This window comes from Corvus moneduloides, chromosome 13 (genome assembly GCF_009650955.1).
Source record: "Corvus moneduloides isolate bCorMon1 chromosome 13, bCorMon1.pri, whole genome shotgun sequence".
Lineage (NCBI taxonomy): Eukaryota > Metazoa > Chordata > Aves > Passeriformes > Corvidae > Corvus > Corvus moneduloides.
In genome coordinates, this window is record NC_045488.1 from 15,174,095 (window position 1) to 15,200,694 (window position 26,600).

Below are 26,600 nucleotides of genomic sequence, written 5' to 3' on the forward strand. Positions count from 1 at the left end.
CTCTTATTGCTCCTCAGAGGAATTACTATACAAATACTTGGAGAAAATGACTTTCTCTTGTGTTTATACAACACTGCTAAAAGGATTTATTAGATTGGAAGCAGGCATTATGCAACTCAAGTCATGTTTGACTCAAGCTATAGCAGAAAATTACTTTGAACATTTAATAGTTTTCTAGTTAAAAGTCTTCTGCTTTGATTTTAAAGGTATTTGGTGTGCAACAGAGAACAAATTATAGCCTTTTACTGACGGGTAAGTGGTATTGTAAAATCATAAATGTATATAGTTTGTCATTTTCAGGAGAAGGAAAAATTATTCAGATTTTCAGAGTAGTTTAGAAGTATTAATTACTGTGATTTCTTTTCAGTGTTGAATCTTATTTACTTTGCTCTGAAAATTCTAGGCTAGGACTACAATTAGTTGGACTGTATTCTAACTAATATCAAGGTTTAATATGTTAGTGATTTCTTTTCATGTAAAAGATGGAGATGGATTTTATGGCTTAAAAATGACGAGCCATAACAGCATACAGAAAGACAGTTTACTTGCCTCCCTGAAGAATGATGCCTGATGAAAACCATGGTTTTAGTTTCCAAATATTGATAGTGAGTTCTAGGAAAACACCGTGATGTCCTGCACAGACTGGCTCACTAAAAGGCTCAGTATGAAAGCTTAGCTAGAGTTCAGGATTTCTTTACTGTTAAAAGTACTTCCTGCAGACTGCAAAGTAAGAAAAGGTGAGCAATTAGGGGAAAAAATATAAGGGAGGGATTGTATATTTGGGGGAAAGTAAAATCATGCAAGTGGCAGATTTGAGAAAACTCTCTAGCTGATCACCTGTCTTGGAGATCTTGAGGTAGAAAAAGACTGGGTTTCCTTGGCTTACCCAAGATGTCAATCAATTTGAATGAGCTTTTCAGATCAGATTTAACAAAGTCAGTTCTGTTACTACTTACAGAACTGGCTGATAGATTAGAGAGTATTTAAGAATGTGGCAAACTGCTTTTTCTTTGAGTATTTCTAAATCAGCATCATTACATTTTTGTCTCACTGGGTTGCAGTTGCTAGATATGAAGTTTACTGCCAGTTTCAAAATTGTACATATGATTTTATTAGGTTTTTTTAGTACTCATAACCTTTCTGTCAGGAAGGGAGACAAGAACTTCAGCAAATACAAGAGTAGCTGTGATACGGGAACATGAGTACCAGATACTGGCTTTTAACTCCCTTATATTTCAGGAAGATATTTTAAAGAAATTAATGACTTTTTTGATATGAGTTTGCTATCAGCGGGACAGCAAGAAATCATGAATTCTAGAGCATAATATATGTAATGGAATCATGGAATGGCCTGGCTTGGAAGGGACCTTCAAGCCCATCACATTCCACCTTCCCTGCCATGAGCAGGGACACATCCCACTATCCCAGGTTGCTCCGAGCCCCATCCAGTCTGGCCTTGGACACTTCCAGGGATCCAGGGGCAGCCACAGCTTCTCTGGGCAACTTGTGCCAGGGCATCCCCACCCTCACAGGGAGCAATTTCTACCTAATACCTCATCTAAGCCTGCTCTCTGTCAGTTTGGGGATTTAATTTTGATAACCATTTTCTAAACCCGTTGTCTCTGTAGTTAGTGGAAGGTCCAAAAGCATCCTAAAAATTAAAAAAATGACTTGTTATCTTTGAATATGCAGTGGTTCAGCATTCTGATGTGTAAAATAAAGGTTCAGAATGCCCTTTATTACATTTAGTAATAATCTGAGTAACAAACTGTGTTCACGTTTATCATATTTTGAGATACAGCAAGGGATTAATTCTGTGTTTTAAGAGCAGCAGTGCAGTGATTTTTTTCTTCGTTGAGACAATAAAATAAGATGTTAATTGGGCAGGCAGCAGTGCAATGTTTCACTGAGCATGGTCTGCAGAACTGCTGGAGCAGGAGTGAGAAAGTTTTGCAGTCTGCATCCCTTGACATCAATTACTCCTCTGTGAATTGTGTATTCTGTCATGCAGCATCTCTGTTGCTTCTCCCTAGTTTCACTGATCATTCAGACATATTTTCAGAAGTTTTCAGAATATACCTGCATGTGACATAGCTTAGATTTCATGTCAAATAGTCAGCTTTAAAGGGGATAAATTTTCAGCTGCACAACAGAATATTTTAAATTTTGCTATCTTATTTTTATATCTCAAGTACACTATTTCTTTTTTGGCTGCTTGCTAGAAAAATTATGCATTTGGCTGCACTTATAATAATAGTTACAGTATTGCTTTCAGTTTTAATGTTGTTTCTTAAATTGGGTTTTCATGACATTTTTTCTGACTTTACTGCTGAAGTTTTCTGACTTCACTTCTCTGGCCCTTTCTTTTTCACATCTCATTTCTGCAGTGCCTGCCTGTTGCAGAGCTCCCTGTTTAGCAGTTATCTGCTTTTACTCTTTTTGTGTGTGTGTGTGAATTTCAAATCAAACAAACAAAAAAACTACCAAAACAAAACCAAACTCCAGTGAGAATTGACATTGCTTTATACCTCCTGTCTTGATAAACCACTTTATTCTGCTACTGATTTCCATGTCTCAAGATGGGAAGTAGGGTAGGAAGTCTAGAGGGAAGATACAAGAAAGATTTTATCTTTTCTTCTTCTTGTTATGAACAGCAATAACAATTTTGCTGCCTATCCTGCAGGTTTTTTGTGCTCTAACACAACTGTTCTGCAAAATGATCAATAATATTCCTCAGTACTGTTTCTTGTGAAGCTGTATTGGAATTCAAGAACAAGTTGGGTTTGAGGTCTTTCTGTAAAATAAAGACTGGAAAAATGAAGGATGCTTCTCTGTTTCTTTCACCTGTTATGGATAAAGAAGTCCTGTGTCCTTCAAAGCAGTGATTAGTATTGTGAAAAGGTAACGAAAACAATTAGAACATGAGTGAGGGTCCCTCTGTCATCACCAGATTTCTGTGGCAGTTTCCATAGGAGGGATATCAGGAGAGAGATAAAGAACCTTCTAGGGTAACTACAGCAGGGATGAATTATGAATCTCTAAAGGTGTCTTTTCTGAAATTATTTTGAAAAAATACAGTAGAACTTGTTTATTACAACATATTACAAGCGGAATCTGACATGCTGTGTAAGAAAAAATGTGTTCTAAGTTCATTAAATTTTGCAGCATTACAGTGAGTTAGGAAAGAGCTGTCTTAATTTGTAGAGAGTCTGAAGCATGGAAAGGTGAGATGAGCTACTTAAGTGACAAAGGTTTGTGTTTTCCAGAACCAGGAAACGTTGTATTTGCAAAAAGACCCAACCTTTCCAGCTTTTTTCTTTGTATATTCTTTCTGATTCTGTTACTCTTTTCTTTCTCTTCATGTCATTAGACCTTCCTTAGGTGATGTCTTTAGTCTTTGAGTGTCTGACTGTTTGTAACCCTATGAAAAAAGTACATGGCACTATGGTGTGTGGTCCTGGTCTTGTCATTAGGAGGTCAAAGCGAGGTTTAATGCTGTGTGGTGTTATGAAGGATCTGTACTGTCTGGGAACACTTTTACAGTGAGTAGGAAGAAAATTCTGAAGGAAGTGGGATGAGAAGACATAGATGAATGTTCCTTTATATGCTGAAACACAAAAATGGCTAAGGATATGATGATTTCTTTCTACCCCAGGAAACAAAATCAGTGTCATTTTAAGAGAGTAACTGAAGTTTTTTGTGAGAATTATTTATTGAGAGAATTGTTAAAAGGAAAAAGATTCCCAATCCACATTAATACTGGATGCTGGAGGATATCTTTGTCTTTTGTTTTTGACAGCCCTCATCATTCCTTCCTATTTAGTTTCTTTCTTCCTCTTTCTTTAAGGAGTATTTAGCGAAGCAGAAGCTGTGATTGATGATGTCCGTGCCACCTTAGAGATCAAAATTAATTTCTATTATAATTCCTGTTTCTGTGTATCCCAGGTCTCTTCTCCTGATCATTTGACTCCACAATCAGCAAAAGTGTGTTTTGTTCAGTCTTTGAGATTGTGATCCCGTCTGGGCTAATCTTGTATCTAGTCCTGCAGCTAAATGCTGGTGTTGCTAGACTCTGGCTTAGTTTAACAAGGCTCAGAACCCATGCAGGTGCTGCCCAGCTCTGACTTAGCTTCCCAGCTGGGACTCAAGGCACTGCAGTTTGGGTTGCTGCAAAATGTGCTGGATCCTTTAGAGTGGTTTTGCACTGAGACACTTAAAATTTCCTAATGTTCCACTGGCACTCTGTTGGGGTGTTTCATCAAGACTGACATACGCTAGTGGTCTGGTGCTCTGGTGCAATTCACTCATCATTTGGTTATTTGTTCTTGCAGAATGAGTCACCTGATATGCAGGACTGTCTTGTATTCGGGCCAATTTAGCAATTGTCAGCTTTGCAAAATGCACTTAGCAAAAACTAAATACAAATACCAAACTAGGCATGTGCACCCGTGGACTCGGTTTGAGGCTCATTTACTGGAGTTTTCTGTAGTCTCATTTTGATACTTTGTAAGAGCTGGATGAGTTTTTTAAAAACTGATTTACAGATTGCCGTGTTTCATTCCTGCACCAATAAAATTTTCCTGGGAAATTATACAGTGTGTTGTATAAATAAAGGTGAGTTCTAAAGGGGGAAGATCTCACAGAAATATGCCGGACAAGTTACTCATTTTCTGGCTCTCAGATGATGTTGATGAATGCTGTTTGTTAGGATCTCTGATCTCCTTTCTGTTCATAAGATCTACATTTTTGTTTTTGACTGGAATGTAACAGTAGATATATATAACTTGGCATAAAGTCAGCAAAATTTTTTGATAAGATGAAGAGCCTAATTTTACTGACCTGAGTTTAGAAGTTCCTCTCACTTCTAAATTTTTCTAGCTTTAGATTTGGTCATAACTTTTTTTTTTTGGTGTAGAATTTTTTTTCCTGAAAGCATTAGTTAAGTTCCTTGTTTTGGTGTTTAAACTTCATTACGAAAACAGTATTGTAGTTGTGAATGAGTTTACTTTCACAGTGAGAACACTTGTCACCTGTGTTCCCTAGAGAAAAAGACTTCTGAAGGATTCCTTATGTTAAGACTACTAAGTTACCCTAAAATCAGTCAAATAAAAGATTGCTTTTTCCCTTTGTTAAAGTTTTACATAAAATACATAAAAGCTTTTTTTAGTATTTAATTAGATTCTTTGGGAAGCATTTAAGAATTTTTAAACAGCTGTGATTAACAAGTGTTAATGTTTCTTGGCCATGTTTGATGGCTTGCAAGTTCACTTTATTTAATGATGTCTGGATTGTATTTTTAGGCTGAAACAAGAAAAAGCAGTTTTTGTTTAGTTAGAACAGTACATTTATGACTGCATCTGTTATATCCATTATTTTTTCCTGCAACATGCTCTGTCACCTCAGCTGTGTGGATACACAGTGCACATACTTTTGCACGTGCAGTTACAGGAGTTTGGGACTCATCTTCTGCTGGGGTTTGTGTGAGGAGAGCAGGAGAGTTCCAGCTCTAGATTCCTGGTCTAGATGGCATGTGTGAGCTACCTCAGGTAGCTGAGGCTGTTTTGAGCTGGGATCTGTAAGATACCTATATATGGAAAACCTGTGGAAGCTGTAGGAAAACAGAATCCCATTTAGCACGTGTTGCATCTTTTATTTGACTTTTTTTCTAATGAAAATCAGTAGTATTCTAGATGCTTTCTAACATCTAGAATGTTTCCCAAGTTGATGAATGAAACAGGAATAGCAGACTATTTGCATAATGTAGTTTCTATTAATGTGATTTTCACATTTTTCAGTACTTTTTTTTGGTGCAGTGCTGTTCTTTTTATTGCTATACTATTTTCTCTTCCCTTCTCGACCTTTCTGTCAACTTCCTTGATATTTACATTGATTTTTTTTTTCTATTAAAAAAAACCCCCCACAAAACAACAAACGAAGAAAACACAACCCCAAAACAGAGAACAAACTAGCTCTCCCCAAACGTTGTTCTGCTAATTTTGTAGTGAATTGCCACAGTTCTGTGGTGTTTGTTTAACCATGATGTGTTTACTGTAGTGCAAGCTAGGGTGTAATTACTATTACAAATTGTCCTGTAGAGAATATTTCTCAGTTAAGATACCAGTATCTGGTATACCCCCGAACCAGGGACTTCTTGAAACACAACACAGGTCGTCATGTTCCTACAAATCAATAGCAATAACTTGAGAGAGTCTTCCTTGACAGCGCTGAAGTACTGAGGATGATTTTCTTCACATCAGCTTCCAGCTTGGTGTTTGAGGTGAACTCAATCTGAATTTCTCCTATCCATTAATCAGCAAGCTTCGGTGTGGTCCTTGGTCTGTTTGATATTGCTAGAAAACCAAGTTTCTCTGTTAAGTGCTTTTGATACTTGTGTCTGAACAACCATTGTTGTCATTGTTTTCCTGTCAACTTTTTCCATGTGTACAAAAAGAAAGCTGCTGGCCAGAGCAAGAAGAGGTTGCGCTCTTCTCTCTCTCTCTCTCTCTGCATTCTTCAGCTTAGAAATAAAACTTTTGCTTTTCAGATGGTGATTCTGAAAAGTTAATGTGAAAAGATAGCAAGAAGATGGTTTTAAAAACAGATATTGTGTGCACAGTTACTATCCCATTCTATTATAAGCTTAACTTCAGTAAAACCAAGCATGTTTTTTAAAAAGACAAGTGACGCCTTATATTCTGGAATACCATCCCATTCTGTCTTGGGTTGGGAGAGCTAATTTTCAAAATTGTCTAATTGAGATAGACTCTAAATGCCAGAGTTACAAGTTAAAACTTTTCAGGCTGTGTTAGTGTGTATAAAATGTAATAGCCCTAAATCATTTGGAAGTAAGTTTTTCTCTATCTTGTTTTTAATTTATTTTGTCTTAATGAATAAGTTATCTCCAACTGAAGTAGGTATATAGCTGCTTTTATGAAAGTCAATATGTTACGCTTTTGTTGAGTCTGTGGTCAGCCAGGCTGCAGTAACACAAACATTGAGAGTGTGGGAATCTTACTGGGATGGTAATTTCAAAGCTTCTTTGTGAGCTTTTTGCAGGCAATCAGAGACAAGTAGAACAAACCAAAGAGGCCCTGTCTTTGAAATATAATTGAGTTTGATGTACTGCTTACTCAGTTTGCTTTGCCTTTGACTCTGCGGAATTTTTTAAAATGAAGACATCTGGCTGTGTGATGAAGTGGGAAAATGGTCATATTTGAGCTTAGCCATTTAATATTAGATAAAGTTATAGCAATTTCTTATGAGGTACTTAAGAAGGTGTTTTAAAGATAATAAAACAGAGCTCAGTCTAATGCCCATATGTGAATGGCTGTACCATGTGCAATTCATTTAACTAATTTTTGGTCATGATGGTGGATTCACCACTAAAGGCCAGACATAATGCTGGTTACTGTGTAATCCTTGTTAAACAAGCATGCTTCACATGGCAATGGAAATCACTTCTGGATTTTTACTTCCTCCACAGGTGACAGTACAGTTGTATCTTGCACAATGCAGTTTTTATTTGCCCATTAGTGATGCAGTAAGGAACCACAGTTTCTGCAGATCTGAGTCCTTCTGATGATGAATGATTCTGCATAACCTCAGGAACAATTTTTTAGAGTGAAGTGTTTCGATCTAGCAGTAATGTAAAAATGCAAAACTGCTCTTTTTAGACTATAAGATGTTTTCCATCTTAATATTTACACAAAGTTCCCAGTATATTTACCGGAAGTCCTGACCTTAAAGTCAGGCAGAATAAGTCTTTGGACTCCTTGAGCTTAATTTTTCTGTGGGAAAAGGGTTTCTGTAGAGTGAGTGTGGTTTGTGGTTGAGTGGTCATTAAATAATCCCAGAAAGCAGACCACCAGATCTGGTAAATGGGTTTGGTGTGAGATGAGGTCTCATATGAAGATTGGTGTTTTATTCCCACTTTATTTCCAAAACCAATATGGAAAACATTTCAATTTGATGATCCACCTTGCTTTTGTAACCAGTATTATACAGGATGCTTTTCTGTCTGCAGTGTTTCAGAGTTCATGTATTTTGACCATGTTTATTATAAATTACAAGTTGCTGTGCAAATGAATTTAGTGTTATACGTTAGTAATCTCTTTGAATCTCTTATGGAGAGAAAATAGACAACATTTTAGTTGCTCTGTAATTTTTATAGGATTCCCTCTTTCACATTCTCCTTGCACTTAAAATAGCTGTGGGCTTTGATTTTGGAGCTAAGGTTATACTTCTATTCATTTGGTGTTTGGACTACTAGTGCCCAAATAATTAACTGCATTAAAATTACTGAAATAGCATGTCATGCGCTCCCCAAACCTATTGCCTGCTGACAGGTTAAGAAGCCTCTACAGTAGAATTGGACTTCAATTGCAGAGGCTTTGGTGCTGCGATGTTTTTGCAAAGCAGTTCTGCAGTCCTCAGCTGGGAGTCTTTGTCAGTGTGCTACCCAGCTTGATGTGAGAATAACTCCTGCCTGTTCCCTAGATCATTCCAATATGTGCCTTCTCTTCTGTAAAGTTTGATGGCTTTCATTGCTCCATGGGATGGCATTGAAAACTCATTTTCTTGGGGGTGCATTGTAGAACTTCATGGCTAGTTTGTGGTGCTGGAGTGATGCACTCTTTTCTGCTTGCCCAAGTCCTTTGCTCTTTCTTTCCAAACCAATTTGAGATTTTTATACATTATTCTCAAGGGTTGTCATAAACAGGTATCTTATGTATGCAGCAAGTCTAAAATAATGTATTTTAAGTCTTTAATAGTAACTAATGAGATTATTATAATTAAGAATAGAGGTAAGGCTCTAAATTATTCTAAACACAGTACGTTCTTTGTTCAGTCTATTTTGACTCTGTATCAACATGATTTCATTTTTGCATTTTGCTGCTGACAGGCTTTAAGTGCCTGCTGTTCAGGCCTGTGGGCATCCTGAGCAGGGACAAGGCTGAAATGCGATACAGTTGCTACTGGTTGCTGGTGGTACCTGGATTTCCATTCTGTGGTGTTGAGGCTGGAAAGGACCAGGTGCAAGTATTTTCCCTGATCTTGTCTCCACAGAAAAATGGTTCAGATAGATTACATATTGGGGGACAGGTGTTGAGAAGGGACCATCAGAATCATCAAGTCCAACTCCTGGCCCTGTGCAGGACACCCCTAAGATCATACCATGTGCCTGAGAGCATTGTCCAAATGCTTCTGGAACTGTCAGGCTGGTGCTGTAACCACTGCCCTGGGTAGCCTGTTCCAGTGCCCAAGTACCTCTTGGGGGAAAAACTTTTTTGATCTTGAATCTAAACTTCCCCTGACTCAGCCTCATTCTGCTTCCTCAAATCCTGTTCATGGTGAAGAGATCAGTGCCTGCCCCTCCTCTTCCCATCTGAGGATGTTGTAGACTGTGACGAGGTTTCACCTCAGTCTCTCTTTCTCTCTGGTTGAACAGACCAAGTGATCTCAGCCACTCCTGGTGTGGCTTACCCTCCAGACCCTTCACCCTCTTCGTGGCCTTCCCATGGACACTCTCTAACAGCTTAATGTTTTTTTCATATTGTGTTGCCCAGAACTGCCTCCAGCGCTTGAGGTGAGGCCACCGAGTACAGAGCAGGGTGGGACAGTCCCCTCCCTTGCCTGGCTGGCGATGCTGTGCCTGATGCCCCCCAGGATAGGGTTGGCTCTCCTGGCTGCCAGGGCACTGATGACTCATGTTCAGCTTGCCGTGAAATAAATCTTTAGAACCCTTGGATTCTTGGTGTGTTTGGAAGGCATCCATCCATCCTTACATTGAACCTGTGTTTCTCCAAATTAATTTGTCCTTTCCCCTCTGAAGTCCTGTTTTGGATGTGGTGGCCAGCAGTCTGTCGTGGTTATAGCTGCCTGGGAAGGGTTGTCTCAGAAAAAGTGGTAAATGCAGTAGTGTAGATGGCTTTCACCAAGTTCATGGTGACAGAAGTCTGTAGGCTGAGGATAGTGTTAATCTGATCTGACCATTTAATATTTACTTTGTCCCTTTCTCTCTCTCATTGCTGCCTGTGCATCCTTAACCTTTTCCTTTATCTGGTAGCATGGCCTAGAAGCAAATCACTAATCATGCTCATTGGAGTATGAGGTCTACTGCTTTTTGATTAATCTCTCTCCATGTGTCCTGTGACTCTGCAGTTTAAAACATAGCTCCAAAAGATCTATGGAATTGGAGGAGTGGAGCTTACTCTGTACCAGTGATGTGCAGAGACAATGCATTTTATGTGTATTTGGAAGCTCTTCTCAATTTGAGGCGGAGAAAATGCTCTTGTTACTGATATTTAGATCACTTTATATAATACATCTCGGCTTTTATCCCCTGAGAAATTGTGTCAGTAATTGAAAGAGCCGTTGTCTCATTTCAGTTATCTAAACAATCTCAGTCTTCATTCTTATTATTATTGGAAGAGCCCAGCAGCAAAAGTCTGATTAGTAATTTCCTAATGCTACTGGGAAAAAATATTTCTAGAATAATTTTCTGTACTGAGTCAATGATATAGGTCAAGATTGGTGTGAAAACAGATTAGGAAATGTCTAAAGAAATTTATCACTTTTTTTTTTTGGTCACAGTAACATTATGGATATAATTATTTTTTTAAGTACAATGAAACATAAAATGAAAATTCTGGAAGTGAAGTTCTGATAGCTGAGTGATACCTTTGCCTTAGTAATGGATAAATATGGAATCCTTTATTTTTGGAGTTAAGATAAAGTTTTCACATTTTCAGCCCTTGAAAGAATGTAACTGTTATGAAAGAAATAAAGCATGTTATATTTTATAGGCTCATAATAGCTTTCTAATGATTTCAAGTGCCTTATTTCTTTCATTACAAACACTTAAAATTGTATCAGTAGTTTTGGAAAGGAAATTCAATATACTTCTAGGTGTGAAGGCTTTGTCCCTGTTAGAAATCATCTTTGTAATCTGTTGTATGGAATGCACATCAAGACCAAGAAAATAAATATTCAGATGAGGAAATAATTAACTCTTGAGTTTACAACACCTGCATACAGACCTATCATATTGGATAAACTGCTTCTAATTTCACTGATTTCTTTGGTTCAGTGCATTTTAATTAAGATTTTGACTGCTGTCTCAATAAACCCTTTCTGCTTCAAAGAATCGATAAGCTATCCACACTTGATCTGGGCTACTGTAGAGATCCTGAATATCATGTGTGGGCAGTACATTTCTTCAGTCAATTATTTTTGAAAATTTCTTGCTCTGGCTTTCATGTTGAACATTGTGAAACACAGCAGCTGGTTCTTCAGCAGTGTTGCTGGTGGTGTTACTCAAAGCACTGTGTTCTTTTGGTTCGTTCATGGGTCATTCTGAAGAAGGGAAGTTGCTTGGGTTGTGAGGGAGCTTCATTTTAATTTGAGACAATTGACCAAGAGCCACAAAATCTTGTTATTCCTTATGATATCTCAGTAGACTTTATTCTGAGTTCAGACTCTTCCCCTATGAAACCGCATGTATTGAGCTCGCTCTTCAGTCATCTGTTTTATTTCAGGTTTGTTCATAAATAATCTAATACAGTTGAAAGCTTGGAGGATTGGTTCCAAGCTGCCTAGCTACCTTTCTGTTTAAATACTCTTTTGCTAATGGTTGTGTGCCTTATTAATGCTCATGGATTACATTATGGGGCGTAGAAGATAATGTAATAGTGTGTTCCATGAGTATGTTTAATAAAAAACAGATTAGAATTAAGACTGTATTGCGAGTCACTGATGTATCAGCTCTGTGCTTAATATCTTATCTAAATCCCTGTCCATAGCTTTTAATACAGTTTGCATATTTTAGTGAAGTTGAGCATAACAGTTCTGAACCACTCAGAAGAGTAACAAATACAGAACATAGGAAGTTTTTTTATAATTGAAAAAAATATATATAAATATGTATATAAAAACATATTCTGATGGATATGTGCTCCATCAGTGCTTGTTTTTCTCTGTATGTCAAATTGGTTCCTTCTAGTAACAAGTTACAGATGTGTAATGAGGAGATTTCTGATGGGTGTGGAGAATATTTGATAAGAATACAAAGACAAAACCAAAGGAAAGCTCACCCTAGAGCTTAAAACAAGATCAAAATTGTGGGCTGTTAATACATTCTGGTAGCTGTGTCAATGTATAGGTAATTTTACTGTCCTGTTCTTGTGGGGCACCAAGAGATTTTGTTTCTCTGCTCCTGTTTCCATGGCAATTAGAATTAGATTAGTTTTAGGTTCACAGTGGATAAATGAGAGCAACTAAGCTATAATGTAGTGTTTGTGAGTCAGGAACACGCTGCATCTTTTTATAAAATAGCCCAAAACTGTGTTTAAATCATTGTGGTTTTCTGGTCACTGTTGACTTGCTTGTATTTAAGCGTCCAGATCTTTCGTTTGTGGTTGCAGTCTGGTGGCACTTGTGCTCTTTGTGTTCATAGTGATGTAGTCTTTAAATGACAGAGCAGTCCCTGGATTCTAGGGATAGCTGCATGTTGAACAGTCAGTTTGCATATTTGCTAATAAATATTTATATTAACTATTTTTAAAACTCTTTAGCCCATGACTGATTTTTACAGAGATTTTCATCCTTCCTGTTTCCCAGAAATTGGAATGGAGGGTAATATTACTGGTGGACTATTCCACTCCCTCTTCAGCTAATTCCCATGCAGCACAGTTCTTTTTCCTATAGTGTGTATTTAACTTTACCAGCATTTTGCACTAATGGATTGCAGATGCTGCGGAGTGTTATTATAAGATGATTTTGTGCTCTGGTAGTAATGTGTCATGCTTTAATAGTTTCTGTGTATGTGATAGTTGTGACATTGCTCACACAGTATTTAATGCTTGCATTTTGTTAAATAGTTATGTGCCTTTTACCAGGACTATGGTAGATTTCACAGAAACATCATCCTTGAAGATATTTCAGCAGTTGATTGAGACTCTCTGAGGTACACCTAGACCTAAAGACAGTTTGGGGGTATTATTTGTTGAAGTATGATTGAGCTTTACCATTTCAGGAGCATTTGAGTTGACAAAATTAATCCTTGCAGTAGTCTGTGCTCCTGTAGCCCAGAGAGGGGAACTTTGGGAAGTGTCAGTGGCTTCAGGCCCTTGTGCAGGGACACAGCTGCTGTTGTGCTTTGCTCACAGAAAGTGCTGATGATACTGGTGCTGTGGGTGCTGGGATTTCCCTTTGGCAGGCCAGTTACTGCCCTGGTCTCTCCACTCAGCTGCCTTGAGCATCTGCCTGCTCGTGCTGTGCCTGTTCTGCCTGGCCCGCCTTGGTGGGTGTTTGTCTGATGTGTTGTTACGAACAGGTTCTTTAGTTTCTAGATTATCTAGCTACGTTCACAACACATGTTTTTGGAAACATGTAAACAGATATCTGTAGACACATAAATTTAGTTCTTAGAAGAGGCCTGAGAAGGAATTTCTGCAATTACTGTGAAGAACTTGTATGCTTATTTTCATGTAATTGAATCCATTGATTAGAGAATTTCTCTTGTATTTACAAGCTGAAAAAGTGACTAACCCATAAATTGGTGGAAAAGGACCAAATGACTTGATGTATGTTGTATCAGGCTGAGCAAGGAAGCAGGAATAAGAATAGAGAATAAAACTTGGAGTTTTCCATAACTCGTGCTCTATGTTAGACTGGAAAACGATTGCTAGATCCCAAGTGGAACTAAGGAAAAAAAAAAGATAATTTGTTTTCTAAAGCCAGTTAATACATAGACGTCAGTAATTTTACATTTCTATAGTTTTTTGTACCTTGATAGTGGTTCACTATACTTAATGTGGTTTTAATTAATATTTATATAAACATAGGGTTTATGTAGCTCAGGAAAGGAGTTTAAAGGAACCACACTAGAGAATGTATCACGTAGAAGAGCCATTTTGTAATTGGAGACTCAGAAGGCAGATGATTTAAGATACATCAAGAGACTGCATCATCTGATCTGCCCCATATTCAAAGTCAGAGCCCTCTAAATTTCTAGGGATTCACCAGACTGTGGAGGGAAAATGCTGGAAAAGACACCATCAAGGGCTAATCCTTTGTTTGCAGTCCCTGTGCTGGAAAGTAGTTTTACCTTCTGGTTTTGTCCTGCCTCAGTATGTGCCTGTTAAAGTAAATGCATCTTTGTCATGCATGAACACCACTTGCATTAATGATAATGGAGTTTTCATATGCCTGTTGAGCTACTGCATTTCTAATGCTGCAGAAGTCAGCACTGATGTACTCCGCTGATGCACAGAGGAAAAAACATTGTCATAATGAGCAGGTACATATATGTACATATATCTGGGGGAATTCTCCTTAAGGAATATGGCAAACCTAATTTTTGAATGGTTTTAGTTGCTTTCATTAATTTCGATTATTGTGTGACAGGGAGGTTCGCTACAATTCAGAAGATAGAAGCTGGATCCAAGGTAGTAGATAAACATACTCTGCAGGTTCTGAAATCAAAACACATTGCCAAGGTTAAGGGATTGTTAAAATTGTCAAACTCTATTTTACTTTTTATTTAAGAAAGAAAGAACCTGTGCATAGAATTCATGTGATGTAGTGATTTTTGAAAAGCATGAGAAGCCATATAGATTGCAATATCGAGCTGTTGAATATTCCGAGTGATTATTGTAAGATCTTTTGGGCCTTTAAATTAATTACATACTAATTTCAAATAATTGCTACTTCTGTATATAAACAAAGTGGAGTTTCTACTCACTGTATTCAATGTTAGTATTGTATTTATAAGAGGTATAAGCTGAAGAGAAAACAAAACCTTAAGACTGGGGGCTTTTTGGTTGTTGATTGGTTGGGTTTTGAGGTTTTTGTGGGGTTTTGTTTGGGTTTGTGGAGATTTGTTTGGTTGGTTTTGTTATTAAATTCCTGGTTGTCTTCAATATCAAGATAAATCTTTAGTTTTCTGTTTCGTTAGTAATTTGGTGTATTCTAACGAAATGTCAGTATGTGATGTCCTCTGTGTGCGTTTTTCCTAGTTATATAGCTGTGCACACTGTGGGTTAATGTGAGGTGCTTGGCACTGGAAATAGCTGCATCTCAGCAAAATAAGTTTTTTGGGTAACCAGTGACTGACACAGGGGACTAATGGGGGTTGGAAAATTACATGACGGCATTGTTGAGGTGACCTCTTATAATGACAGTAATAAAGACACAGGTGGAACACTGAGTTCTTGTGTCTATTATCAGCGTAAATTTATCAAGTGGCCTGGCTGTGCTTGACCTTTTGCGTGGTGAGCCAGTACAGTGAGTTCCACAAAGCTCTCCTTTTCCAAACCAAAACACATGTACCTCTTTCATCTTACAAGGCCTCTGTAAAGGTCAAACACAGCTGTAGTTCAGCTGAACAAAAAGGATCAGCTCCCTTCTTGCATCCTGTGCAATGCCACAAATAAGACAAGAGGGGTAGAGATTTAATTAATGGAAGGGAGGTCACACAGTAAATGAAAGTAAAGATTTGCTACTCATAGGTAGTGCCCTACAGTAGTATCTTGACTCTGACCATATGACTTGGTGACTGAGAAATACTGACTTATGTACGAATATTTTATGTATCAATATGTGCTCTGGTTTGGAATGCAATTTCTTACTTTTCCTAAAGGGTTTTCTTTAATAACTTCACAATTTCAGCCAGCCCATTTATTTGATTGAGAGCATGTTGCTGTCTAGCCTGCAAGATAGACTAACTAACCTTGTCATTTTACCTTCTGAGTGCAGTTTCACATTACAGGACTATCAGCCCAGAGCCAAGTTATCATACAATAATAATAAGCTAACATAGCTGTGTGAGCACATTTAATTAACTGCAAGGATGGAATTCTCAGCTTTTCCTTCACTTGGCCAACATCCAGAAGTATGTAGCTCCTATGCTGTAGGAAATGCTGTAGAATACAAACTATGCACATTTGCATGTAGGCATTATCTGGACAGACTTTGATATCCATATCTTGGTCTTGGTTCATTTTTATTGTGCTTTTATCTCTCAGCTGTTGCATTTCTACTTCACTTAGAAACTAACACTGAGGTTTTACTAAAAAACCTCATTTGAGGGGTCTTTTTTTAATGGCATAGCTGCTAAAGAAAATACAGAAAGGTGCATTTTCCACATGTTGTCTTTCTGAATAATGTTTTCAACAGCTGCTGCAGCTGTGGATATTGTCAGATAGTGAAATATGCCTGAAACATGCTCACAGTATGAGTATTCACAGACTAGACTTTGTGAAGGCTTAAACTGGGCACTCCACAGTGCAGCTGCTCCAGGTAACTAACAGCTCTTCCTCTCACATTCGCACCAAGCATCACTAGACTGGATTGTTTCCAGCCTGGTTCCCAGTACAGTGTGCATTGCTTCTGCAGTAGCTAGATACAGTTGAATTTTTATTTATTATGATCTATTATTTTTACACCTACACATCTATTATTTTTACACCTAACAAAAGATTGTTAGGAAAGCAGGATGGAATGGGAATGGTGACTAGCTAAGTATAGAAGTTATTGCTCCACAAACTCTTTGTACAAGCCGAGAGGAAAAATGACACTGTGGACTCATGAAATAAATACATTGTGCAGTCTTTTCTCTGCATTTTATTTGTATTCTACTTTACTATTTTTGTAATTAAATGTTCTAATGAAAATGTTCCTCCCCACTTTTTTTCTCCCATGCCAGGGTCAATATCCCTTACCCTATTGCTGCAGTTTCCCTTTCTATTTTTAACTATATGTAAAGCTTATGGTGTCTCAGCTCTAACTTGCATGTTATTTTAAAATACTTAAGATCAGCTTAGGTGTATAAAGGTCTAAATCCTGCTTGTTTTTGGTTTGTAGTATCAGAAGTAATGTATCTGTATGCTAAATACAAGTTCAAATGAATGTGTGGGTCCTCTCTCAAACATAAACAAAAAACCCTTTTGCGAATCTGGATACCCTGGATAATTTTGTGATTGTCTTGTCATTAGTCCCCTTTTTTAAGCTAATTTTCAATTGTGCTAAGAGACCACAAGAAAATTTGCCCTAAACATTTATTCTCCTTTCGTGTTGATAACATTCAGGACTGGGAAAGAAGAAATGTTTTAAGACTTACTGTGATCTGATCAGAACTGAGTGAATCTGGCAGCTGGATTGAACTTTGTTTAAAAACAGTTTAGTTCTTAGTTATTTTTATTTTTTTATTGAGAATAAAAGGAAAGCATTATATTTTTAGCATTTGGTTTCCAATATTCTGAAAATATGCATCATGACTCTGTATTAACTTCATCTTATTACCTACTATGTTTTTAATGACACTGGTATAACCTCATGCCTCTTTAGTAACTCTGCTCTGTTGCAGGTGCTGTTGTCAGGATTGATCGGTGTTGTTTCATGGAAGAGGCCCCTGTCCCTTGTGGTGAGTATCTCCCAGAGCTTTTGTCTTTATAGAGAAGCCTCATAATCTGTGGGGATCATTTGCAGTGCTGTTATGCATCCGGATATTTATAAACACTTAGTACCAAAAGTGAAGGGCCTTTGAAGTTGTATAGTATAAACTACCTGGGTGAAAATAGTATTTTTCTTCTGTCTCACAAACAGATTACTGGTCTGCTTGTACCTTTGCATTTAACTTTATTTGCCTAAAAATGTACTGTGGAGCAATCTTTTTAACCAGTTATCTGGTTCCATTCCAAAGTATTATCCCATTCCAAAGTAGTAGCTGTTAGTCTTTGTCTGCAGAATGATTTTCAGCTATGTTAGTATTTCTGTTGTGAGATTCATGTAGTTTCTTGATAATGAACAGTAATCCATTCCTTGTGTGTGCCTGCTATTAGAGTTTCAGTTAACCTACTAATGTAAAGCAATATTAGATGGAAATCAATCCTATTAAAAACACATGATGATTGTGTCAATAAGGATGTGTTAGCAGGTAAACATTGCCTTTGAAAAAGTGTACATGTGTAACAGTAACACGAAACATTTGTAACATAGTACTAAAGATAGTCCCTGGAATAAAGAATATAATGGACAGTATGCGATGAAAAGTCTTGTACTAATAAGAATTAGCTTAATTAGAACTTCAGGTGTATTTCAGTATTCTGAACTGAAACAGTAGTATTAGAGCTTACATCATCAGAATAAACAATATTCACGCATCAGAAATGTTATCCAGGCCTGTTGAGACTTGGCTTCTTTGATTCCTGAACACTCACTTGCATGCTGTAAATTGAGCTGGGCTTTCTAATATCGATTAATTCAGTGAAATGTAAATAGGCAGTCATGGTCAATGTAATTCAAGGAAATAAAAGGGAAGAAACAGTAATGGCAATATTACTGCTTGCAGAACAGCTCACCTTCCTACAGTCTGCTCTAGGAAATTATTTATTTCCAAGAGTAAGCTTAGTGCTCGTGAGTTAGATCCTGATCTTCTTCTGTATTGGTACTTGGTGGTGGTACAGTAATAACCTGGAAGAATGGGGACAGGGATGATGTTTTTCACTTCTGTGTGTGATTAAGCTGTGCAATAGTTTTACAGTGGCTACCTAATGTCTTGTTTTCCTTGCCGAGTTGTAAATACCTTTGAGCAGTTGGACCCCACGTGTGCAGGCTGACTGTTCTGATTAGCAATCAATAATATGTAGCTTTACAACCTCAGAATACAAAGTATCACCAGCTTGCTAATGAGTCATGTTTCTTCTGATCTGTTTATACAACGCATATGCCAAATACATACGGTCAGTGATTACCTTTTAACCTATTTTATAGTATTATAAGCAGCTAGATAATCGATTAGAATACTTGTCTTTTTTGTTGCAATGTGTTACAAAATCTGGCATTGCTAAGAGTGATAGATAGCTTTATCATTTGAAGCTATGAATAAAGTTATATAAAATTAAACCATACACCATCTGTGACGTCCTGAAAACTGGTGAAACTGTGGTAATAGTTTACTGTGCCAGTTTTCTGCATATCTTGGATTTGTGACTAAAACTGGTTTATAATAACTGGTGTTTTGACTATTGCTGAGCAGCACTTGTGCAGTATCAAGACTTTCTAGTTTTCCCACACAGCATCACTTGCTTTGGCTTTTTCCTTCCTCTTTCCTTTGCTTATTAAACTATCTTTATCTTCACCCACAAGTTTTTTTCACTTGGGCTTTTCTAATTCTCTTCCAGTCCTGCTGCAAGGGGCAGTGAGTGGGTGGCTGTGTGGTGCTTTCCTGCTGGCCAGGGTCAGCCCTCTGTACTGCTGGGTGTGCCTTGCTCAGTGCTGTAATCGTGCAGGGTTTTTCCACAGATGGAGTGTCTTTTCTTTGCAAATGTATTATTTTCTGCAGGCAAAAAGAGGAAGTTGAAGAAGCATTAAACACAAATAGTTCATCGACCCTTAATTCCTGGCTGTATTGTACTAGAAATGTGTTATGTAGTTTTGGTATAGAAAAGAGCATGTTGTTACATAGTTTAACGCTTTGGAACCAAAGTCAAAACTGAGAGTAGTTGTGTATTTATAAGCTATTAGTATGAATGCTGTTTTGGATTACACATTCAGTCAAAGACTTACAAATGTGTATGTACTAAGGACATTTTCCTGCAATATTAATTTGCAGAAATTTAGAAGTTCTCCTGCTAAAGTGTCTTTGCAAATCTTAATTATCTGGAAAATTCACCAGATTTTGTTAGTTTATCTAAATTTTCTTGGTCACCTCCTAGCCATCAGTTGCTTATCTTGCCAAAATGCTTTATATATGCAAGGAATCAGTGTCTGTTGTCAAACCTGTATTTACATTTACCGGAGGAAGCACTCAGGCAAAGGAGATACTTAAATTGCTTACACATTGATTTTGAACAGTACTTTCTGTATATTTCAGATGTTTCCTTATTAAGCTTTCTCTGTTTTCAGTTACGAAATCTCAGAGTATTGGTAGCACTTTGGGGAAATCTCTCAAGAGTCCATTTTTTGGAAACCAAGCATTGGTTGTGTCACTTCCACTGCTTAATGTTAAAATGGAGTGTTAAAGTAGGAATTTGTTTCCTTGTGGTTTATGGAAGTGTCTGAAAATTGGGAGAGAGCTTGTGGAGCTCCTGAGGCTGAATTACCTTGTAAAAAAAAAAAAAAACCTTTAAACTGTGCAGTCAGATTATTTTTCTGTTACAATCTAATCTATGGTAATTGCAAATCTGTTTGTGCTAAGGAGATTAATTCAGCCTCTGAATTGAGTTGAAAGCTTCTCTGTTGCCATCTGGCATTTGGGTGACCCCGGAAAAATATTTTTGCATTTCTAACTGAAAGTTTTTGCAATAAACTGATAGATTTACTGGTTTTTTCAATGAACAGAAATGTGGGGTTTCCTAATGTCTGTGAATGTCAGTGAGCACAAGATAATAGTACTTATTAATAAATGATCTTGATTACTCAGAATAGCTATTTACCATGAAATGTGCATTCCAGATCCAGTTCTGTGCACCAAGGAACACGCAAATCAGTGCATGTATAACTCAGTTTCAATGTGTTGTCCCTTTTGTCCCTTCAAATGAACCTTTATTTCAAGGCTTTTTTTTTTTTTTTAATGATAAGCACATAGGATTTTCTTTATTTAAGAAAAATAAGCCACCCTAAATAGCTGCAGTTCAACCTGCACATCAGGCAAAAGGATGAACTGCTGTGTAAAGTCTCAGGGTGCACCTGTGGTAAGAATCAGTTAAATATATAACTGACTTTTTTTAGAAAATACTCGTCTTGGGTCAGCTTGGTAGTTTGTTGCAAAATGAGAGATTTTCTTTCAGAAATTCCAGTGAAAAAGTTGAACTATTTGAAATTCAAACTTAAATACTTTTCTTTTTTCTGTAAAAATCATTACAAAAAGGTCTGTGTTGAAAAAGGAAATCACTAATAATTTTAAATAAATACATCCATGTATACTCTTGCCCCATAAGATGCATGAATATGTAAAACTGGCCCAAATGCTTTTCCTCATTGATTATCTCCTCTCACTAGATATCATTGCAGAGTACAGCAGGAATAACCAAACCGCAGGAAAGAGATGAAACATAAAATGTATAGAAATAGTGTATGAGTAAGTTTTCTTTCTTCTTACCAGTGAGGTGGAGCATTGACATGTTCCTGGCTGTGCTGCTTAACCTGAGATCCTAGAGTAGCTTAAGGGATGAGACAAGTCTTTCTAAACTCTTACAAGAGAATTTACATCTTCCTTTCAGATGAAATCTGAGAGAAATCTTTGAATTAAAAAAAAATGGTTGTCCTCTCTCCAATACCCACCCCCAAGCAGAGATTTGGTGTTTGGTTCCTGGAATAAAGAGATGGTCTGTGTAGTGGAGAGACAACGTCAGCATAAACAGGTCAAGACTGCAGGAGAAAAGCAAGTGAAAGAATGCACAGTGTGGGAGAATAGCAGAGTCTGAAGGCACCCATCACCTCGTGTGTCACTGCTGACTTTGATACCTGTGTGATGTTGAGAGGAGCTGCAGAACATCCCTCTGCCTTAACAGATCCCTTGATCACTCCGCAGTATCATTTCAGCGTGAGTATTCTTTGAGTTCCTTGATCAAAATGTTCATTAGGAACCCTGCTATTAGACAAACACTTGTCTTTGAGGCTGAAGCATTAGTTTAAAGGTGAGCAAAACACTGGGTGAAAACAAGTGCATCTTACATACCAGTGTTTTTCGAAGTTTCTGATAAACTGGGTGGGGGCTGAATGCTGGGTATTGCCGCTTTCAAAAAGACACTTGGGAAGCTGCAATAACTTCTGTTTGGAAAGCAAATCCAGTGCTGGTTCAAAAAGTAGCTCTTCTAATGTAAAGCTGTAAATTTTGCTCAGAGCTGATGTGAACCCAGGCTTGAAACTGAGAGTAGTGTTTTTCTTTGACCTCTTTTCTGGGAGCGTGGTAGGAAACTAACCCAAATTCAGAGGAGCTGAATGCGAAATCAGGGGGAAGAGAATTGTGGAGGACTAGGACAGGAAGGAGAAATTGAAATGCAAGGCTGGCAACACGAGGAAGATAAACATCAGAAGCTCTTGAGAAGAAGAGGACCTAGGTGATCAGAAAGAAGTGAACGAAAACCATGTCAGTAAGAAATCATACAATGGAATTTCTGATGTTTCAGCGATTCAGTGCCAGACCAATTCAGTGCCACCATAAATAACTGAATTGCAATAGATTTGTATCTCAGTTCTGAATTACTTCAGCGAAGAAAGCGTAGGCTGTAAATAATATTTGAAAAGTGTGGTCTTCAAAACTTGTGTAAACTCTGATTACATTCATGTTCCAAATTTTTTTTGCAGGTAGATTAACATATGCATTTAGCTTTTAAAATGTGCACTGCGTATTGCTGTTTTTTTTTTAAACTTAGGCTGCTGATTCCCTTCTTTCTTCTTTAGTATCATGAAACAACTGACAGAAAAACCTACCCCCAGTGTCCTTTCATTAGAATATACCTGACAGAAGAGGAAGAGGGGAAAAAACGGAGAATGACCCAGTAAGGTTGTGAACTGGGTGGGGAAGAAACAACACTTGAGACGGAAACAGAAGAAGTGAATCAGGGAAATCTTTGCAGTGGTGGAGAAAAGATGTCACAGAGTGAAGCATCTCTCTAGAATGAACATTCTGTTTCCTCTTTTACAGCTTAGCACTTCTTAAAGCTTTCTTTTGCCTAGGTCTCTGCATCTCTCTGATACCCTTTTGACCAAGGTTGCCTGTTCCTGGGCCCAGCTGCCACCAGCTGTCACTCATGTGAGAATCCGGACTCCTCTGCTGAGCATCCATATGCTAATTAGTTATCCCCAGTGGCAGAGTTTCAAAAGACCACAAGCAGCTTTTCCTGAAGAGCAGACAAACCCTGCTGGGGCGTAACACTTGCCTCTTCCTAAACAAGCACTTCGTAATTACCCTTAAACAGCCCCTACTCCTCCCCATCTGCTCCCATCGCATCGTGTTGCCGTGGCAGCAGCTCCTGCTGGCGCAGTCCTGCTGTAGGATACTTACAGCTGCAGTCCCAGTGCTGCTGCTGCCTGTAATGAAGAGTGTGCTATGGTTGCTACATTCCCCTCTCTTCAGTCCGTCAGTAATTTCCTTGTTCTCACACACTTTCTAAATATATCTGCTGATGGTTCTTTCATTTCGTCTGCTCCTTCTTTTAGAAATGCAGGCTGCATCCCATCTGCTCCTGGAGTTCTTGGCAGCCTTTGCACAGTATAATTTCTTCAATACCTTCTTGGTGGGAGTGTGGTTTCCTTCAGCATTTCTTCTTCCTCCTTAGTTAATTAATCTTGTGTCACGTATCACTGGCGCTAGTTGGGCAACATGGGAGCTATTTGTTAAACTTTGTATTTTGTTTTCAAATGGTGAGGAAACAATAGCTTCAAAAATTTATTCTGGGCAAGGTGAGCTGCTTTTGAAATGTTTTTATTTAAAAGTAGAATAAATATTTGTATGAACTAATACAAAGTGTTTTGGGGCGTGATGGAATTGGGAATGGATACCTCAGTCTTTGTAGAGTCAAAACTCACGTGATTTTAGTTTTATTTGTGTGACAGATGGAAGGAAATGCACTGTTACCCAAAGAGAATCTAATTATCCTCTGCTTGTTGAAGAAAAATACTTTGATTTCAGTGGGATTTGCTTGCCAGGTAAATCACAGTTTAGATCCTGAGCTAGACATGTGTGATTGAGTGTTTGGGTTTCCTTAGTAGAGGTACTATAAAACCTCCAACAGCATTATGAATTAAGTTCTGTTCCAGATATATGAGGAAAGGTCTTTGAAATCTTAAAGTTCATTTACTGATGGATCTCCATCAAATTATTCATGTGAGTCTTCCTTAGAGATGTGTGTGCAGTTTTTCTTGAAATGGCCAAAACTATAGCGAGTTTACACTACAATCAAATTGGAAAGAACTGCTGTCCACATGGAAGCCTTGCTCAGAAACGGATACTGAAAATGCTCGTGTGCTCTTGATGGAGATCAGCAGTCATAGCTCCTGACCCCGCTCACCTGCCAGAATTTTCCTCCTCAGTGATGAAAGTCAGAGTTCTGATGTGCGAGGGCTCAGAGGGACCATGCAGTTGTTAATTAATGAGAATAATTGCTCATGAGTAGTTAATTGCTATTAATATGTTGGGAAAGACAGATGCAAAATATCTGTGTATGTGACCTTTACATCCTGCTTCTGTCTCATTATGCTTCTGCCAGGAAGGGGCTGCTTGCGAAGCTTTTGATGCCTGTCCTTGTCAGCAGGACAACACGAGCCTTTATTTCCTCAGGGATTTCTGCTACAGATGTTATGGAAGGTTAATTTATATGGAGTAGCATTTCAGTGACACGTGCATGGGGGTGAATTCTTCCTGCAATGTGACACTTGCAAAAAGTAATGTATTGTTTGGGTGGATGAACCCATTATGCAGTTGCTGTGGAAGTGTAAATTCAGCCTTATGTAGATTTTTTTAAAAGTTATTAGACTACTCACACTGTTGAAAAAAATATATTCATTTCTATTTACTAATTTATCTGACTGTTTTGTTTAAATACAGATTGTTGTATACAAAGCTAATTTAGAAAAATGTTGTCTCTCCTAACTTCATAAATGTGTGAAGACCCCTAAATGTGAGCTTTCTTTTCCTGCTCAGCTGTTGTTGTGGAATATTTTTCAGAAACAGTATCCTATTAGTTAAGTTTTAAAAACTTCCAGTTTTTACTTCCTTGGAGAGCATGTTGGAAGGAAAATTAAACTGATATGGCTGACATAGTTGCAAATTTTAGATCTGTCTTATGTGGTCAAAATTCTATTCAGAAGGCATTATATTTGAAGTGGTTATTATCACACTGGATATCAGCTCCTCTTTTTCCACCTGTCTGTACAGCTGGAACAGTTGTTTTTGAAGCATTTCAAATTGACAACATTTTGAATAGCATTAAAATTGGTTAGTGCTGTTTGATTTCTTTCTCTTTCAAAATAACACTAAGTTAAATTTCATGTGCATGGATTTTTATATAGGGGATGAGTGGTACATAAATGGAAATTTCAGTGATAAAAATGAGACAATAAAACTACTATATAAAAAAAAAACTTGTCAAAATGACTTCTTTTAACTGCCTGCACATATAGTAAAAATTATATTACTGGTTTTGTTGCAGTATCAGCTTCAGATCATTGAAGGATTCTTTTGAGTGCTTATATTCATGTAGCAAACTTTGAATGAGGCTGTTGAGCATATTAGCTGGTACTCCTCATTATTCTTTTAATAGATTATTGAACAAAACTTAAGCTTGTTCTTTGCTATGAAAAAAACTACCTGCAAACTTTTTTTGTTACAATTACTGTTAGAAGTGTGTCACAATACTTAAATACTTCTAGTGACAGCTTGAATTTTACCTGAAAAAAACGGTATAGCTCCTCTTCTCGTTCTTCTTTTATATGGCAGTAGTCTGCAGGTCACTTGAGGGTCCTTTTCAGTCCCTTCCAACTCAGAATATTCTGTGATTCAGAGAGGTGTAGATGCTAAAAGAGTTAATCAGAATCAAAATAGCAGAAAATTAGTAGATGCTGAAATGTCTACTTTTGACAAATTTCTCCTTAATGTTTCTGAGCTGAGAGGACAAGGTCTTTATTACTAAATCAGGCCTTCTCTTAAAAAATACTGCAATAAACAGTGTAATTGCTGGAGCTGTTACAGAGCATTACAGAAACAGCAAACACCTATTGCTGTGTGTAGAATATGACAATGCTGCACTCACTGATGTATTACAGTCTTTGATCACACTTGAGGAAATAATCTGTATGGCCATTGCTTCTACTGACAGGAGGTATTGAATAGCTCTTATTATGAGATATTAGGAGATCTGTTTTGATATAAATGCATCTTTGCATGTATCTGTCACTCTGTGCTCCTGTATATAGAGCCAAGGTTGCATTTTGGATTCCATGGTTCTTGAAAAGCCTTGGCAGCAACTACCAAATCCCTCACTTTGTTGATATTGTTGTTGTTTGCTGCACAGTGAAACAGGAGGAATCCAAACTACTTCTTCTGGTCTTTAAATAGGTGTTATTTTGTGTGATGCAAATTCTCCTGAAAACACCCAGTGCCCCTCTCTGCTGTACACTGGGCTGTTACCAACATTCACATCATTGCTTCAGAGGAATGGCTTGCTGACTCTTGGTGAAAGCTGATTACTGCTCTGGCTATAAATAAAATCTAGACAGAGAGAGGCATCATTTTTTCTTGTAAATCAAAACCAGTAGCATCATTTATAATCTTAAATAAAATCATATTTGAAGATCGTAGATTTGGAGTTTAAATTTTCTTAGAATATTTTAATAAAAATATAGAAATTAAGATACAACCAAGCAACTAATAATAAATAGTTAAATTCCTAGATCTATCTGAATGAAAACAAGTTAGTAGGACCATAAGATGGTCAGTAAAATCACATACACCAAGTTGAAGTTCTAAAGTTTTCATCTGAACTATTTGGCTTTGAAATTAGAAATAGTCAAATTTGAAATTAGAATAGTAAATGGATTTTAGTATTTATACTGAGGTTTCAACTTTCCTTTAAGAAGTTAAATAGCCTCATTAGACA

At 37.5% G+C, this 26,600-nt stretch overlaps 1 protein-coding gene across 5 annotated transcripts in view; it reads left to right on the forward strand.

The window, feature by feature from the left end:
• The window catches only part of FAM189A1 (family with sequence similarity 189 member A1), a 114,757-nt gene that overhangs the window by 18,393 nt on the left and 69,764 nt on the right, over positions 1-26,600 (forward strand). For 4 of the 5 annotated variants that reach the window (XR_004242739.1, XM_032122520.1, XM_032122521.1 and 1 more), the window contains exon 2: positions 17,366-17,422. Coding sequence is in view for 4 of the 5 variants with exons in the window: in XM_032122520.1 (XP_031978411.1) it covers positions 17,366-17,422 (57 nt within the window). In the remaining variant the exon portion in view is untranslated. Of the gene's footprint in view, positions 1-17,365; positions 17,423-21,221; positions 21,545-26,600 lie in introns of all 5 variants that reach the window. The other variant, XM_032122523.1, reaches the window with a different exon arrangement.